Genomic DNA, 19,213 nt, shown 5'->3' on the forward strand with positions numbered 1-19,213 from the left:
ATTGTAAGGTAGACCCTACAATAATACATACATAGGTTATAGAACATTTTGTGAAACAGAAAGCGATATTTTTCTGTGAATAACCTCTGAAAACACTCCCTGCCATGTGCCAAACAGCTGACTGACTCAATCAGAAGGTGGGAATGGGCAGAAAAAACAGCATTTGGTAGTTGTTGGGACCTATTCTCTTCCACCTCAGACTGCTCACCAGGACATCAGTGTGGATCACTGGGGCAGATAGTGATGTTCTAGCATCCAGACTTTGGGACAGCCGTAGCCTTCCTTTGTTTGTATGCTATTGTCGAATCTCGCCACGCATGTATTAAGAGCGCAACGCCTGATATTGGTGATGGCGTTGGTGTCATCCATCTTCAGTTTTTCTTGTTGTAGGGAGAACAGCACATGGATGGATAAATGGACTAGACCCTGAACAGGTCGCCAGTCCATTGCAGTTCTATAAAAGATTGTTTGTTTTCTTTTTATATTGTAATGACTAATTGATTATTTGTGAGCAAAATGGAGTATTTCACAGCTAAAGAGTTAAATTACAACAGGAGTTGGTAGAGAGCAAAAAGAAAAACTGGGTAGATCTCAGCTTTGAAATCAAAGATCATGTTGCTCCATAACTGAATGTAAATATTGTGTTAACAACTTGGTTTTCATAGCCCGGAATAGCCCAAGCATAAACCTGCTGAAGTGATGGCACAGTGGGAATGTGAATCTCGTGTCAGATCAGAAACCACTTAATTTTGTCACTCTGGAGTGCTGCAGTCATAAAGGGTCCATTTTTTTTAATTCGGTGGAAATAATGAGTGAGGCGAAATGAAAAAACAGAAACCAGGAAAATGGAGTTACTTTAAATTGAAGAGGAATCAAGTGTTTTTATGTGACAAAGTAAAAGTGGAGAGAAAATCGAGTCGGGGGGCATGAAAGAGACAGACAATGGACTGAGCATCAGATAAAGTAAGCGGTGGTAAAAGAGCGACGGGCGGCGGAAAGAACTGAAACCCAGGCGGGCAGAGTCGTACGACACCTGAAGCTTTACAGGGAGCCTTTAATGTGAGTGTAATTTCAAACAGAGTGCGTGATTGGAGGGGTAATGAGTGGGAGGGCAAAGAGAAAATGGAAGATGCCAATCTGAGCGCTCGTGCCGGCTGAGGTCAACAGTTAATGGCTGTTGGAGGCTTGTTCAGTGACCTCACAGAAGATCCTGCACATGTAAATGTCTCCCAGTACTCTTGATCATTCTCTACCAGAAAGTTTGGTTCGTACTATTCCCAGATGTCATCATGTACCTCGTTGGACCTTTGTGGTTGATTCCTCTGCCAGTATATCATTTTTTGTTGTTGCTAAAGCCAAACTTAAAGTAAAACTTCAATCTTAAAGTCTTACATCTTAAATCTGTGCTTGTGTAAATTGTGCCCAAACCTAAGCTTTACCCATGTGGTGTCTGTTAATTAAAACTTATTTTCAGACAAGAAAACGTGTTTATCCACTCGCCCAAAGTGGACTTCTTACAAGCAAAATATGCAATCTTTCCCTCCATCCATCGCACCTGTATGATGAATGCAAATGACACTCGTATATGTACTCGACAGCTGTGAGAGCCCCGTCTGCACATAAGTATATAAATGCAAACAAGCTAGCCACCTGCTGCGATGGGCATTCAGTGCTGTGTTGTAAATCATGCTAAGAACGAGTCTTTTTCTTTGGGTGTCATAAAAGTTGTGGTTATGACTGTCAGAAAAGTTCTGATTTGTATGTCAGTGTGCCTGAGGGGCAGTAAAACTGAGGAAAAACTGGGTTTTCCAGTTTAGCTGGTGGATGCTCGGTGTGAGTGTGTCTAAATGAGTGGCGGTGTAGTGCCCTCTTATATGTGAGCGCTGCTTTTTTTGGCTCAGAAGTCTGATTTAAAAGCAGTCTTCTTGCCCGTGTGGTGTCTTTGAGGACGGGGCCGAGGAGCAGCTGCAGGCCAGCAGGCGTCTTCAGAGCACAGTTTCTACACAAGGCGACATCAGTAATTACACCGAGAGAGAAGAGGAAGAAACACATTCTCAGCACCGAGGCTCACAGGGAATACATATTAGGCTCCTTGTACGATTAGTGTTCTGACATTATGCTGCCCTGGCATTTAGACCTCTTGGTTTTGAAATGAGCAGGGCTCTCTGCAGTATTAGAACCTCTGCCCCGGCGCCATGAATTAAACATGGCAAGGTAGTGGAGAGAGGGCAGGGGTGAAGGAGAGGAGCTCCAGGACGGGTTATAGGCGACGAGTCCGATTTTAAGGTCCCCTCTGTGGTTGTAACTTTGGCTAAGTGCTAAAACACTTTGCGTTACACTCTGAAGTGCAACTCGGGTTATATTTACATTTAATTTTGAACCTCACTTGTTAAAAGCGTTTTAACTCTGTGAGGGCTAAGCTGTCAGATATAATGGAAAGCATATCATTTTTATCTTTCCGATTCTTAATTTTGAGTCACAGGAGCTTCTGTTTTTTTTTTAATCTTGTATCTGCAGCACAGAGCCAGCTTAGGTTGTTCTGAAAAGGGTGAGAAAAGTGAAAAAGGAATTAGAATAATCCTGACCGGATGAAATAAAGGCATGAATAACAATTTCTATACATGCAATACATAAGTAAAAAAAGAAAAAGCAAACCAGAGATTTAATGTGATTATCTAAAGTGAAAGCTGAGTCACTTTCCTGATAGACGTTTTAGTAAATATAGCAAGGGGCACAAACAAGGACCGTTTTCTCTTCATTAAATTGGAAAAAGTTAGAGATAGTTAGAGCTAGAGATATATAACTGAATGTCGTCTGCATAGCGGTGAACAGAAATGTCCTTAGAAGTGCTCAAAGTGTGGTGAAGAGGGAGCAGATATAACAGAAACGATAAAGGCCCCAGAATGGATCCGTGTTTACTTTCACTTCCACTCCCTGGTAAACTGTGTGGTTAGGGTTAAGAAAACGGTCACAGTTTGGGTTAAAATACACTGCTTCACAACACCGAGGTTAAAAATCGCAGAGTTCGTAATGTTTGTCTTGTTTTATTAACCTGACGCCTCCAAAGGACACCTGAGATGTGGCTTCAAAACAAAAAACATCTGCTTTTTACTCAAAGCGCAGTAAAGAGGGAAAAGCTTTAAAATAAGGACGTCTTCTGTACCATTAAATTATAAGAAACTTAGCAGATTGGTGGTTTGAACCATCTTGGGTAACCGTCTATAGCTGATCGATCTCTGTGGGGGCGGTCTGACCATCTGCTGCAGGACTCCTTGTTCTAACTGAAATGGTAATGACTGAGCAAACGGCTCCTCTTAATGGGCTACATCACTTTTAAAATGACTCCAGAGAGAAGCTGCAGCTCCTGTTTATATAGACGGTAGTGCCTACCACTCCCTTAAAGCAGTAATTTATTATAAATAATAACAACAATAAAGTTTTAATGAATTATAAGTGTGAGAACGTAGCTGAAGTTAATCTCAGTTGGTGAAAATAACTGCTTTAATCGGTAAGAGAAATCTATATGAGCAAAGATGTATGTTTATGCACGTGCTGCAGAATAAATTCATGATGCCTAAAATCTAAATGTGTAGCGGTTCAATGTATGTTTTTATGTATGCAAATAGACTGGAAATTGCAGCTTTATTAGGTCTGCCCTTGGCTCAGGAGGTCGTCCTGCAGCATAATATATTAGAAAAATACCAACCGAGCCACCTGCAGGGATCACAACTCCCCTGATATCATGTGTGGCTTATAGAGGTATGTGCAGAGGAGATAATTTGTCGCTGAGGGAGGGAGGAGGACTTTGGAAGTCGTTATTGGGAGCTTTGGTCGTCTGAGTGCCACTCGTGTGGAGTTATTTCCCAGCGTGTCCTTGAGTGCACTGCAGTCGTGCTGAAGTAAAGTCCAGAAGTAAAGCCGGCTCACAAACTCGGGCCCAGCAGCAGATTAATGCTGTATATTTTGTCCAGCCTCTGCCGTCAGGTCACTCCTTTTGTCTGCACTCAGTCTGAAGCAATTACAATGTACCTCCACAGAGCTCGCTGCCAGTTATGGTTTCTGTCGCCATTTTATGGCCACTGCTTCCCGCCCAATCCCTCTTTCTTTGCAGCTGTCAATAACACAATTACCTGCTTGGAAGGTCCCGCTAGCCCGGTTCATTTAAACCCAGCATTTATCTGCAGGTGTGTAAGCAGACTTTACGCTTTATCTAGACGTGGCAGATTTGTTGTTTTGGGCTGTAAGCTCAGTGTTTTTAAATCCTGGAGCCTGAGGCAGAAAACCAGTAAAAGGGGAGGTTAAAGCCAGCAGCACTGGGTATCGAGCATTTATAGCTGCCCGAGCATTATATGATGACCTGGGAGAGAGAAGAGGTTGCTGTGTCCGACAGTCCCTGCTGGGATCTTTCTGTGGAACAAGAATAACTTTGGAAAAGTGAAAACCAGCCAGCTTTGCAGCATTGGGTTTGCTTTTGAAAGTGGAAGCCTGAGCACATGGTTTAGCTTTTACACTTTCTCCCTATTTGACCATCTGTAAGTGAAAATAAAACCTTAAATCTCTGATTTATTTAAACCTAATATCTTTGTGTTTTCTCCAGAGTGCCGCTCAAAGTCGAGCAGGCCAACAATGCCCGGGACGCCTTGGCAAAGGCCGTGTACAGCCGTCTGTTTGACCACGTGGTGACCAGAGTCAACCAGTGCTTCCCCTTCGACTCCTCCGCCAACTTCATCGGCGTCCTGGACATCGCTGGCTTTGGTCAGTATCACAATAATAACAACAACAAAACATCAGAATTTCAAGGTTTTTATAGAGAACGTGTCTTTAAAACTAAGAGAAATGTTTCTGTTTGATGGTTTTAAGGAGAGAAAAAAACTGTTGGTTGGTTTGATAACTTGTTTTTTCTAAGGGGGCAAAAAAGGAGTAATGCACATTTTGAAAGCTCACATCATCTCAGAAATGATCCTGTAATAGTCCACTTTGCTCTGACACACATTGTGTAACTAATATATTTGCAGAGTACTTTGAGCACAACAGCTTTGAGCAATTCTGCATCAACTACTGTAACGAGAAGCTGCAGCAGTTCTTCAACGAGCGCATCCTGAAAGAGGTGAGAGCTGTTTGAAAGTAAAACCCTGCACCATCTCACCTCCATCAGTGAACACCGTCAAATCAAAGCAGACGTCTGTGGAGGACTCTCCATTTAAACTTTAAGTGTTTTTCTTGTTGCAGGCAATTCTTTTCAGAGACTAGATGTCACATTTTCAAATTGCAGTTTTCATTTTCCAAACGTCTGAACATAAAGTTTAAATTTTCATGACTTTCTCTGCAAAACATGAATTTTACTATAATAGGTTTTATTTTAATATGAAAGTGTGCTTCAGGTTTATTGCTGTTTATGTCAGAAAACTTTTCCATCCGTTCAACTAAGTTCTACCTTTTATTTGCACTTTAAGCAGACAGATGCCCAAATACCCTCAACCTGGCTCCATGGCTGAGCCTTTCACACTGTTTGCATCAGATCCTCACATGATCTCTGGAGAGACTCCCGTTGGAGCGTTCTCTGAAGCTTTTCTGAAGCATGTAGCATCCTGCAGGAGTTTACCTCCGACACTTTTGCACTTCTCAAATACTCCAAAGGATCTGTGTGAGTGTGCACAGGCAGAACACATGGCCGTACTTTTACCTCCACTGTTCTCTCAGCGTAGAGATGTTAACACCTTAAATGTGAGCTAGACTCGCATTTAAGGTGGAAAAGTATATCTGTTGCTTTTTCTAAGCTTCAGAAATAAAAATCTGTAAAAGTGAGAAACCTTACTAAGATATAAATCTGGCTGATGATCCCTTCAGGATCATCTTCTTGTGCATCGCTGGACCGTTTTCTGTGTCCTTTTATTTCCCTTTGTACCTGTTCCACTGCAGAGCGTTCAGGACCTCGTCCAATGTCTAAATGGCGCTCTTTAGACTCCACAGGAAGTGAAGGACATTTAAGGGAAGACGATCTGCTGAAGAGGACTGGTGGTCAACGTTTAAGACCATCTTTTGATGGTTTTTCTGGCCCATTATCAGCACGGCCGCTATGACAGCTTTGACAGCTCTCCTTGAAAGTTGGGAGATCCTTAAAGTTGATTGTCATTTTTGAGTCATCGAGAAAAGTCCTGAACTTTTGTGAACACACTTCGTAAAGGACCGGCCTTTAGGCTCGTCTCGCCACAGCAGACCGGTGTGTTGTCTGCGCTACTAACAAAGCTCAGACTTGAAAGGTGGGAAGTTTCCTGCTGATTTCAGTAAACTTCTTCTTGGAACAGAAGTTGTTTCTTTTCTTTAACTTGACATCCTCTCAAGTTCAGATGAAACTCTTCACTTGCCACCTCCATCAGCACCCAAACAATCATTAGCAACAGGTGGCACGGAGACTGACGGCGTCCAAATCTGTGAAACGCTGCGTTTCTGTTTGGGAAAATAACGACGCTCTCTTTGAAGGTCTTCTTATAATAAAGGAGAAGGAACTCAAGCGCTCAGACCTCCGCCAACACACAGCGTTTGCTGACCTTGGAAAGCCACAGCCTCCTTAATGGGTTTATTGTCGTCGGGAGCTGTTTCCAGCAAAAGAAATGCTGTTTAGTTGATGACCCTGAGGTCCCTCTCTCAGACTGTTGTGTAATCATAGTTCACTCGCAGAATCCAGAGTTTTGGATCAGTGCCGTAATTGAATCATCTGCTCTGTCTGTAAACCGCAGACCTCAGAGAAGGGCCACATTAAACACTGGATTGTGTTTGACTTTCCCTCGATTGTCTTCTAACAGCGGCTGTCTGTTTCTTACCTTTAAAACTCCTCGTTTGCCCAAACATCTGTCTGCAGCATGAAAGGCCCCATCACCTTTAGATGCTCATTTTTGCACGAAAGTCTAATAGCAGAAAGCCCGGCCTAAGCGCCACTTGTTAGAGAGCTTGAATGCCCTCCAGGCAGAACCTTCGAGCCGTCCCCGTCCTCATTAGACGAATGCCGGGCATGCCGTGAATACCGTTATGATTTCTCATTAGAAATTTCTCTGTTGCATTCCAGGAGCAAGAGCTGTACCAGCGGGAGGGGCTGGGAGTCAACGAGGTTCACTACGTCGACAATCAGGACTGCATAGGTATGAAGACGCCACTCCTCGCTCAGCCTGCGTGATTGTGCATTCATAGCAGCTGCAGTCACTCCTCTGTGCCGATGAAATTCTCTGCAGAGGGGTTTGATATTTGTTCTCTTTTACACCACTCCTTTTATTAGTGCATAGAGCATAATGTGAACAGGGTGCTAACTTTACAATTCCCTACTCCAACTGTGCACCTCAGATACCGATCAAAGGTGCAAAAAGCAGTTCAAATTCCTCTTTAAATATCCGGATGGTGCATGAATGTGTGGAGGGGATTTGATCAGCTTCCCCCCGTTTCTGCTCTGGAACAACCAGTGCAAGAGTTTAAAGAGCTGATGAGGAAGTAAATCCCTCTGGTTTGATACTAAATCTTCAACACACGCAGAGTAATGCGTCTTTAAAAATCCCGCCTGCGGCTTTCACACAAAGGTTTTTGCGTTAATGTGGAGAGTTTGGTGCTTTAGTTCACAAAGAAAGATTTCCTTCTGATCCTCTGATCAGTGCTACATCTCATCTTTTGTGTGGTTTATTATATTAATATTTAGAGCTATATTTTTTTAATATTCCTAAAGAAACACAAACTCATCCAGCTTTTTTCGCCTCTCGAGCTGTTACTATAAAATTTCATTCTCACACAAATAAAGAGTAATAAACCTGTTAAAATCTCTTCCTGAGAGTAAGTGCTCTGAGACAGAATGCTGGCTGAGTTTTTAACACTTTGTGCAGCACTTTCTTGCGAGAAGCAACCTCGAGGCTGAAGTGAATGAATCCCCATTAGACTCTAATGTTGAAATGTCCAACTATATAAGGCTGAAATAAGCATGTTTACAGTCTCTGTGGATATTGGGGGAATCTTTGTGTGCTGCGTCCAATACAATTTATGAATGCCGCTCGCTAACCTCTCACTCCGCCCTCTGATTTAAATGTGGTCACTTCAGGAGCCAACACGTCATTGCCTAAAATCCTTAGAGTTCAGAATCTGCAGTCCAAAATAAATAGCTGACTTCCAGACAGTGTTCATTTCATTGGTTTTCATCATCGGTTTCATCAACAATAATTTCTTTCAGGCAAAAACACAATAGCTAAATAAAATCTAATGCACGAGGACAAAAACCATGACATACTGAAACTTCTGTCAATGAATAAAAATGAGATGAAAACCTTTCGGGGAGACGAGATCCAATCAGAACTAATTAGGTTCTGATTAATTGAGGGAGGTCAGCTAACTGCCATGCAAAAGTAGCACTGCTTCAAAGATGGCTGTGCCCGTCGTTATTATACAGTCTATGGGGATGTGTTGATGTTTACTGGGTACATCAGACTGAAGACGGCTGTAGTTCAAACACTAAGGTGTCGCCTAAAAATGAAACGTTCTCCTTGTTTATTTGCAGTGTGCCGTATTAAAGGAGAGCTAGGCCTCAATTTATTTTTATTGTATAGAAAAGAAAAAGAGCTTCACTTAATTTTAAGTAAAAAACAAACAAACTTTCTATTCTACCAGTTTCCAGGTTCCTTGGTTTTGTATTTATATGTCGGCCCCATATGTAAGAGTGTCCTGTAAAAGCTGCTCATTATCACCCTCAGCTTTAGGAGAGCTGCCTCTCTTCACTTTGACCTCTGAGCCTCGGCGCAGCTTCACAGACCGCAAAGAGGACGAACGACGAAGCCCCCGAGCCTGCGAGCTCCTGTCCTGACTGAAATGTGCCTTAATAGTTCATAAACATGGAGGGAGACTGATGTGACGCAGCAATCTAAGGGGAAGGAGGTTAATGATGCTTTCTGTGCTTTCAGTATGAGATGTTTAACTACAGCAGAGCGAGCTGCAGGGAGGCGGGAGGCTGGCTGTGCTCGCTGGCTCGTAGATTACCGAAACGCGGTTGTTTGTTTGCTGGTTTGGATTCCCGTTGTGTGTTATAAAAGGAGAAGCTCCTCTTTGTTCAGAGGATGTAAAAATCACAGTTGATGTAGCAGAAAATTACATTTGTACAAGCAGCGGCCACGTGACTGCACACAGAACAAGGCGGAGATGGAAACAAACAGGAGGAAGAGGAGTGGGAACTATTAAAAAGTTCTTTAACGTCACAGAAGTTTGTTCGAAGCGTTACTTTCACTTCATTCAGGTTTTATTAACTCGTGCAGCCGTGTGCCCTTTCGTTTGTTGCTGGTTGTCTCCTGTGATGGAGAGAAGGTGGACGGATTGAGCAATGGAGGGGCAGATGACGGGATGCCTCCGGAGGTTTTTGCTGCTCGGAGCTCCGCTGACCTTCATTTGCTGAATAGTTTGTGAGTAGGAGTCTCTATCAAAGAGCCTCTACTGTGCAGCATGTCAGTTCCTGTCAGGAAACATTACTGAAAAAGACTGCTAAAGCTCACGTAGGTAGGTAATCATATCTTCTAAACAATCCCCCACGTCATCCTCTGAATCAGTCAGTCATCCCACGTAAACTTCCTCCCCTGCGCCTCAGTTTTCTGTCAGTTTGCTGGCTGTTTGTTCAGCGCTGACAGCTTTTCCTTCACAGGCATGTTGTCAGGTCACTGCAGACCTCACCTTCTTCCTTTATTTTCTTCTTTCTGTTAAAATAATCTTTAAAATAACATTTTGAAAGTAGGATCTGTAGCAAATTCAGAACATTTAAAGGGAAGCTGCTTTCTCCAGCTTCTTTTTTTTCTTTGTCTCAACTAGAGGAGCTGTTAAAAGTTAAAAATGAGCTTCCTAAATAGTTGTTTTTTAGGTTCTTGTAGACATTTCAGCTTCTTGAGTAAAGGAATCCATCTGTGTCCATCACTGAACAAAAGTGGTGGCCTATGACACCACCTGTCAGCCTCCTATAATACAGTCTTGAGAACCCATCACAAGAGATTCAACCCCTGCTCACACCATGAGCCATCACGTGACCCCAACAGTTCACGTGATGATAGAGAGCCGTAAAAACTCTAAGGACCACCTCCTTACATACCTGGGACCTCCATAAGTCTCTTGGATTAGCGATGAAACATCTTCAAGAACAGCTGCCTTCAGATCAAGCACCTGAGACGACCATGACCAGGATGACCGAGAACCTTCACAGATGTCCTTACAAAGATTGATATTCTTCAGGTGGATTACTTAAATTCATTTTTCACACCCTAAAGAAGAGAGCTGAGTGTTGAAGTCCACTCTTGAACTTGACAGCTTGTCATCTTTAAGTGAGCAGAGTAGGCTCTCTTTAAGCTGATAGGCTGCCCCTCAGTGTGAACAACTAGTGGGGTGGGGTGGGGGGGCTTCTGTGCCTGACATGACCCACTCTGACATCATACAGATACAAGAATAGAAAAGATTCTTTGAAACTGAGCTTTGGTGATCTCTTTATTTGAAACTTTGCCCACTTTTAATATGAACACCTCACATTGGAACCAGAACAATAAGAAAACGTCCACTTTAAGCTCAGTACACAGAAATAAAACAATACCACAACACCAGGTTCAGCTGTGTAATATACTGTATAGTAACGGGAAGCTTCCATTTATCTTTATGCTACCTCTGATTGTTTAAATAACCATTCACGTCTCTCCTGGTGTGATCAGATATGCTCACAACCCAGGATGGTTCAAAAAAAGAATCCGTCTTTGCAAAACTCACAGCTTTGATCTCTCAAAGTCACACTGAGGGCTTCGCCAACGACGAGACTTCATCATTTGTTTTTATACTGACAACTGTTTTTTACTTAAATATGCAGAGAAACTGGTTTTTACTTAACATTTCCATGTCAGGACCTTGCAGAAATAAAAATGCATCAAGCTTCCATCACGTTAGATTTTGATACTTTAGGAGAAAGGAGCAAAAGTTGGTGCACAGCACAAAACAGGAAGTAAGCAGTGAGTCCTTGGGTGTCCCAGTCTCCGTCATCAGGAGCTTGAAGCTCATTACGTCCTTAAATTGAGCCGCGGCTCTTCTCTTTAAAATGGGTCGATGACTTTTAATAGTGAGGAGGATTTGATGTTAAACTAATAAAATGAAAATCACTTCTGCACCATCCGAGAGAACTAAACTGCACTAATGCAATGATAATAATAATAATTATGATTTGGTAAATTAGGTCCCCATCACCTTTCAAGTCAGATCAGGTCAAGGAGAAACTGTTACAATCTCCACGGCTCTTCCCATTCGATTAAACTTTAATTTGAATTTGTAATCGCCTACATCGCACCCTCCGTGATTCAATCGGTCGCGTAGCCCGTCAGCCTCGGGGTGATCCGCCGCAGCTTCATTAAGAGGACGCGCAGCATTTATTTTTCTCATGCTTGTCACGGTTTTCCCCGCAGACCTGGTGGAGGCGAAGGTGGTCGGCATCCTGGACATCCTGGACGAAGAGAACCGTCTACCTCAACCCAGCGACCAGCACTTTACCGACACCGTTCACAACAAACACAAGAACCACTTCCGCCTGACTGTAAGTGACCACACAAAGGAAGGAAAGTCAGGGAAGCGTGCCACTTTTACCGCGAGGCTTTTATGGGACTCAGGGAATGTTTGATATACTCAGGAGATTCTCTCTGAATCATTTCAGCTTAATCTTTAGACTCAGAAGAAAACTTATGAGAGGAGCTGATTTATATGCTGACATGTTTGTCTGAGTCTCCTTGTTTTACCCCATTCCTCCAAATAATCTGCTGCAAGTCCTATGTAGACCTCATTTTCCCTGTTTTGGCCTCTTGGGCAGCATTCAGGGTGGGCTGATATTAAACCTGAGAGACTACAGATTACATGCAGAGCTGAAAAAGTGCTTTTTTTCCTCCCTCTATCTCTCGGCAAAGGAAGTTCTAGTTTCATTTTCAGCTTTGTAAATGTACCAGCTGCTAAAAAAAACTGATAAAATTAATAGAAATCCCAAGTGGTTCACCTCATTTTGTGTCCCAACAATTAATTCTTTATATGTAAATGTGAAAATGGCTGTCCCCAAACTGACTCCTGAAATTGTTGCTTCTGTCCAAATAGCAGCCAAAAAAACTTTATAAGACAAAGACTAGCTGCTCGTTCTCACATTGACATGTTTGGATGAGTAAATGTTTAGACCTTCCGCCTGGGTCTGAGGACCTGCAGCAGGTGAAAATCTGTTAGCTGTGCCTGCACGCACGGTTCAGTGATGCTGCAGAGCAGAACAGCTGATATCACCAACTGCATTTATCTGCAGTATTAAACAATAACTTATCAACAAGGAGCTTCACCTTCTACCATGGCTCCTTAATTTTAAAGCTTTTATTGATAATATGGATAATATTGATGATATTGATAAACACAAAAAATGGGAACTTTTGATATGACTTGAAGTTTTGAGTTTCAGTGGAGTGACATGGAGCCTCAGAGTGACGTGGTCTCACTGACGGTTAAATTACTGGCATCAAATCTTAATCTTCCCAGCAGCGTGTGATTGGCAGGACTGGGAATTAGTTTTCCATCGTAAATGGGAAGCATGCATGAACTCTGCTGAGTCTGCAGAGTTTTAGTGTGTGTGTGTGTGTGTGTGTGTGTGTTTCCAACCGTGATCAGGTGCATGTGTGTGTGTCCTGCAGGTACCCAGGAAGTCTAAGCTGACCGTCCACAGGAACGTGAGGGACGATGAAGGATTTATCATCAGGCACTTTGCAGGAGCCGTGTGCTACGAGACGGTGCGTCACCAGAACACACTGCAGCATCTTCAAAATGAATAATTTCTTTTTTCTGTTCACTCGACTCCAGAAAACTAAACTTTTAACATGAAAGCGTGCTGTCATTGAGATGAGAGTGTTAAAAACATACCGAGCGTAGCTGCGGTGAGATTCAAGTCATAAAATCGTGTAGAGATTTTTCCTTCTGCGGTTAAGCAGGCGTATCAGAAATGGGAACAAAAAGAAGAGACTCGAACCGAGCGCACCGTTAACGCTGAAATGTTTCTCCTTCAGACCAAGTTTGTGGAGAAGAACAACGACGCCCTGCACATGTCTCTGGAGTGTCTCATCAGTGAGTCCAAGGATCGCTTCGTCCGCGAGCTGTTCGAGAACTCCAACAACAGCAAAGACGTGAAGCAGAAGGCCGGAAAACTCAGCTTCATCAGCGTCGGCAACAAGTTTAAGGTGAGCAGCAAAAAACGTAGAGTAGAACTTTGGCTTGAGATCAGATGTGTGTGATCTGTGCATGGATGTTTAGATGTTATTAATCAGGAATAAATTTAGGATCAAAGCATAAAAAGTTCCTGCAGTTTTTCCAGGTGTAATATAAATCAGCAGATGCTTAATCCTAAACTAAACTTTTCAAACCTCTAAAATGATCCAATCCAAGATGTGATGTGTGATACAAATACTTGTAGATATTTATGACCACCAGGACGGGTACTGCTCTGTGGAGATGTAGCTATTAAACAGGCTCAGGCTAATTAAAAGTCTTTGCCACCACTGGCTCGTCTGACTCTGATGAAGACGTCCTGTCTGTCAAAAAAAAAAAAAAGAGCTGCTGCACCTCATTAATGGCTTGAATTAAAGATGTGCTCCAGACTTCATCCCCTCAGATCCCGGCTCATTGTCCAGTCTGCTCAGGCGGTGCTTTGGGCGCCGGTCAGTTCATACTCACACTTCTTCTTTACTAAATGCTTCTGCATGTTTAGTTTAGGATGATTTGATACAAGCAATGTTGCAAACTTGTTATGTAGCTATCAAAAATGCAGGCCTCTGGTAGCTTTCACAAAACACCCCGAGGCTAAATGGAGCTCCTAACTGGTTGAGCTGGGAAAACTCGGGTCTAATTTGAAGACCTTTCAGATTTTGGTGTGAGAGTACAGATCGCTCAAATAAGCCCTTTAGGGCTGACAGAATACCCTCAGTGTGTTCTCTCCAGCACCTCCTGGACCTGCCCCGTGGACTTCTCCCAGGTGGATATGCCCAAAGCACCTCACCTCACCTAGGAGGTGTTTCTGGTCAGATGCCCAAACCATGTGAAATCACTCTTTTCACCTCGGCTGAGCTCCTCGCCCTCCACTTTCATCCTACAATGCTCCCCTTATTCCTTACTCACTGAACTCATCCCCAACCTTAAGTGAGCACAGCGTGAGCTTCAGAGTTTGAGCTGCTAATTCTCATCATCGCTAGATGAAGCGATGATGAGATATACACAAATCCAAAGGCCAGCAGGCTCATTCAAGGGTTCCCACTCATCCTTAAAAAGTCTTAAAATGTCATTTTAAAATTTAAGGTAATTTAATGCTTTAAAATCGTCGTCTGGCTCAAAAAGCTTTCTTTTTTTTTTTTTTAGAGAGAGGATAATCTGAGGGACTGCGCAGAGGCCTAGTTTAACATAAATAACGATGATGATAACTGTGAATCATACAGAGCTACTCTACTCTAGTCCAGTAAGCAGAATAGTTCCTAAATGACTGATTGTTCCACAGAGTCAATAATAAAACCGACAGCGCCCAGGCTCACCTCTGAGGTCCCGTAGGTACAAAGAGTCAAACTAAATGTATGAAATCTTCATCAAGAACATAATTTTTCACCTAAAAACAGTCAGATGAGATGTTCAAGTGTGTGTTGGCCTTGTGGGAATATAAAGACGCGTCTCTGTCACCCTGAGCACAGAGATAGCAGCGTCTTTGCTGTCAGCTGGAGTTATAAACGGAGGATTTTTATTCTCCTCCATCGTGACTCATCCAGCTCAGCCTCTCACCTTGATGTGCGCTCTAATGTGTCACCTAACCAAAGGCAAGGTGAGCCAAAAACCACAGCGCCTGGCTCCACTCAATCATCTCTCCTAAAATATATAAATATATATATTTAATGGAGAAAAAAATAATAACCTGAGGTAATAATGGCCAGGTGTATTTAACAGGGTCAAAGCCAGAGAGCAGCGAGGTGTCCAGTACAAACAGTTAAGGGATTTTTTTTTCTTTGTTTTAATTAAAGACGCGGGAACGCAATAAATTAATTTTCATGTGTACAGTGACATGATTTATATCAACAGGTCCTCCAACATTCATAACAGTCTTATGTTGCAAAAGTCTGAAACAACAACAAGAGGGAAAAAGTGTTTACTGGAGGCCATTTTTAACCTAGCCCTGCATTTTTTCCAGGCTTAAAATTAATTGGACAATTGACTGATAAGAGTTTCATTTCCACGAGGGGCCTCGTTTCTTTCCATTTCCTGACAAATTAAGGAGAAAGAAGGTCTGGAGTCGTTTGCACTGTTTAATTTACATTTGGCAGCTTTCAGAATAGCCTGATAATGAAATGCAATAGTTCAGCCTCGAAGTAATAAATGCATAAAATAGTTTTTCAGCATTAGCTGAATAAGGTGTTCTTAGTTATTTGTTTAATCTGTAAGCTAATGAACATGTCCTTGTCTGAAATCACATCCGGTGTTGCTGGAGGTCAGCGTAATGCCATTTTTAGGGCCAAGCAGAATAAACATTATTTGTTTTCTGAATTTAGAAGTAGAAAATTACAGCGAATTGAGGCCTTTATGTCTGTAGTTTATTTCAATGATTTGTGTCATCCTTCTTCACCGATTAGTAAAACTGGGTGTCATCTGCATACCAAAGAATGTATGTATAATGAGAGAAGAATAGGGCCTAGTTAAGAGCCCTGTGGAACTCCAAGACTAACTTCTAACTAACAGCTTCTAATTTCTGTAATAAAATGTTATGATCAGTGAATTTTAGTGATCTAGCTTTGAAGAGCACAGGGACGAGTTCACTGTGGACGGTTTTCTTGTTGTTTAATGACAAACCAATAAGATGGGAGCTGTGGAGTCGGCTGGATACTTTGGATTTGAGCCTAGCAGCTGTTTGTCTAAATTCTTAATAAGTTATCCAAAAGTGGTGCCGATGCAGGTGATGAAGGATTATTATGAACTACAGTCGGTACCAAAGAATCTGCCGGCCATTACAATGAGCCTTGTATGGAGGAGTAAGGAGTCTTGCATGGGACTGATCTTAAGTTTGATTTCCACTTCCTGTTTGTTCAAGTTTAGAAAACAATCATAGTTTGGGATGAAGTAGACCCTTTTTTTTTTTCTTACAATATTAATGCTTTCCTCCATGGAGACGATGTTTGAAGACCTTCCCCAGACCCTTAATGCCGATTTTTAACATCTCAGTGTATATCAGCATAGACGTGGTTTGACAACCATTAGAACAGTTTCCAGGTTTTTCTAAGGGTAGCTGCATAGACAGAAACCGAATCACTGATATCTGCTGCACATCCAGTCATTATGTTTTATAAGTAGGCCTGAAATATGTCAGAAAACGGCTTCAGGGGTTATTCCTGGTAGGCTCTGTCACAGTTAACTGAAGGCGTCTCTGCTTATTTGTAGTCATCGTCACAGTAAGTGTTTTTAATCATAGTCTGCTGACTGAATTGGGCCAGTACTCTTCAGGATTGGTCCATTGGTTTTCTGTCCAGCCGAGTACTTTTTAGGAAAAGTGGGTCTCCATCATGATGTGAAATGTGAAAAGTTCCCACAACAATGAGTCACAGAACAGCAGCAAATTTAAAAGTATGTGAGGATAAATATACACTTCAAATTTAGATGTGATAAGGTATTTACACGAAGCAGACATTTTTCTAATGTAGCGCCATTTTTATCAAACTCGTTGGTGCACATGGATTATATTCTCAGCCAGGTGAGGTCAGTTGACCAGCTGAAACTGTCTGATGAAGGTCAGTGTTTCCTGTGGGTTTATTGCTTTTGGATTTGGGGATGTGCCTCAGGCCGCACTGTTTCTGTGACGCACGTGGAGAATGTTTGAAAACCGTGAATGTCCAGCGTGGAAGATCAACTAAACTGATGCTTTCAGGAAAACAAAGAACAAATCATGTTTGTCCGCCGCTGCACCAGCGAAAATATCCCGCGGTCGTTCGAGAGGGTTTAACTCGACTCCGTGCAGACTGGATTTAGTCGTTATTACCTGTGTTAGTGTGTTCTATGTTTTCCTCATCCCGGCGCTTCTCCTCTTCCTCCCCTTCCTGAGCCCTCTCTCTCTATTCGAGGTATGATTACGGTTCAAAAGGTGTACCGGAGGACCCAGACGGGAGGCGAGCCGTGGGCGCAGAGGCGAGCGGGGTGGGGAAAATGAGCAGTGATAAATCCGAGACGGTGGAGGTGATGGAGACGCTGCTTCCTGGAGCTCCAGCGATGAGGGGAGATTGTGATCCGCGCAGGTTTTCATTATAACCAGACACCGTGGCTTTGCCCCACTTCAGTGACCGAATACATCATAACAAAGGTGTCCTGCTCCAAAGGCTCATCCAGACATGGCTGATAATTCACCTGCCTGCTTCCGAATCATCTGCATGCTCCTCTGTTATGAATTACAAAGTCATCGTGCAGCAGCAGACCTGACTGGGTCAGATTTACGCACCGACTGCATTAGCGGCTGTTTGTCGCCTCGTATGAGCAGGACTGAGAGAGCAGATGTAAATAACATCATAAACGCTTTACAGATATTTAAACCTTTAAATGGAGCGGAGGCCGGCCGGCCGTGCATTCTTCTGCTTTTTGTTCCGCGCAGCTGCTTTTCATCAGCACATGTAGGCTGCTGCAGATAAAAGGGAGTTATGTAAGCCGTAACACACTCGCATATGTCCTCACAAATGGATGAGGCGAAGGCCAAGTCCATCATTTTATTAGAGCATCTTCAAGTATATTACTGTGTTAATTCCACAAGCAATTACAGTAAGCAGATGGATGGAAAGGCTTTCAAGCTGTCGTGCTTTCTTTAGCCTTACCTGTGCCGTGGCTTTAAGAGAGACATGGTGAGTTAGTTTTTCCATCACTGCAGTTTATTAGCAAAACCTGCAGAACTGATGATTTTCCCATCAGCCTTAAACAGAAGTTTGACGAAATCATTTTATAAGCATCTTTAATAAAACGCTCCTGAAACTTAACCAGCAGGGTCTCAGAAAAAGTTATAAATGAAAAGTTATAAATGTGAACAAAGTGAACCCAATTCAACAAACAAGACAAAAAAAACCCAGTACTTTCATCAGCCACTTCATTAGGTACACCTTCACTGTCTACCAATGAGCTTCAGCTAAAACATGAGCACAGTCAGTAAGAGTACTCGGTTAGGCGTTGGGTTTTAAATGATGAAGGGTCAAGAAACTACTAGATGGGTCCATTCTTTCACTAAACTCTGACCCTACCTGTCCTCGTCATGTGTCCTGATCCGCATCACGACCTTAAAAATGCTTAAAAATAAAAATAAATATCTAGCGCTCTTCCTTAGCCCTGCACTGCTTCTCTGGTCAGGCTCAACAGCCTGCAGAGCTTCTTCTTCTGTAGTTATTGTGGTGCTCATTTTGTGAAAGCGTGAGAAAAAAAATCAGTTTTCGGGCCAGCTTCCTGCTCGTATATGACCGTGTTTGCCACATCGGCCGAGGGCGTCATTCCGAGCCTGGATTGGCTGTTGTGTGTCCGCCAAACACATTAGTGGACAAACAAGGACGTTGTTGTGGTGTTAATTGCCGTTAGCGGGCCATCCTTTACAATCTGTCACTGTTTGCTTGGCTTCACTGTGCACTCATCTGTCTTCCATTATACCCCCTAATCAGTATACATCATTTACATTTGCATATGTTTACATTCACAGATGCTCCTCGTGTCCACAGTCACGTCAAGAAAAGCTACAAGAAGCTTTAATAATGCAAGCGTTAGTGAGACGTTTCCCCTCTCTGAATCCATTTCTGTGCTGGTTTGCAACTCTGTTGTTTGGAACAAACATTTTTTAAAGAAAAGGAAGAGACCTGATCAGAAACTGCACCCAGCAGCTTACTTATACAAATATGCTGATAATGTAGATTTACAAAAGTTTTGGTATCAGACGCGCTGTCTGCAGACAGGGCGGTCCTGCCGTCTCCCTGCGAATCTTCTCCTCTCTCCAATCACGACTTCACCTTGTATCTGCTCCTCTTCCTGGATAAACAGAGGAAAGATGCCTCCCTGCCTAGCTTTGACTGTTAATGTCATTCTACCAATTCTACTTATTATCTAAGTTTGGGACATTCTGTTCGGACTCCGTAGGGCCGGGAAAATATGCTCCTGACTTTTAACCAGTATGATGTGTAAGCATGTT

At 42.7% G+C, this 19,213-nt stretch overlaps 1 protein-coding gene across 7 annotated transcripts in view; it reads left to right on the forward strand.

Moving 5' to 3' along the window:
* Positions 1-19,213, forward strand: part of myo6a (myosin VIa) — a 147,433-nt gene that overhangs the window by 65,815 nt on the left and 62,405 nt on the right. For all 7 annotated transcript variants that reach the window (XM_031751531.2, XM_039598786.1, XM_039598788.1 and 4 more), the window contains exons 13-18: positions 4,598-4,755; positions 5,016-5,107; positions 7,064-7,136; positions 11,439-11,566; positions 12,687-12,782; positions 13,056-13,226. In XM_031751531.2, coding sequence (XP_031607391.1) covers positions 4,598-4,755; positions 5,016-5,107; positions 7,064-7,136; positions 11,439-11,566; positions 12,687-12,782; positions 13,056-13,226 — 718 coding nt within the window. The remainder of the gene's footprint in view (positions 1-4,597; positions 4,756-5,015; positions 5,108-7,063; positions 7,137-11,438; positions 11,567-12,686; positions 12,783-13,055; positions 13,227-19,213) is intronic.

This window comes from Oreochromis aureus, linkage group 15 (genome assembly GCF_013358895.1).
Source record: "Oreochromis aureus strain Israel breed Guangdong linkage group 15, ZZ_aureus, whole genome shotgun sequence".
In the NCBI taxonomy this organism is placed as follows: Eukaryota; Metazoa; Chordata; class Actinopteri; order Cichliformes; family Cichlidae; genus Oreochromis; species Oreochromis aureus.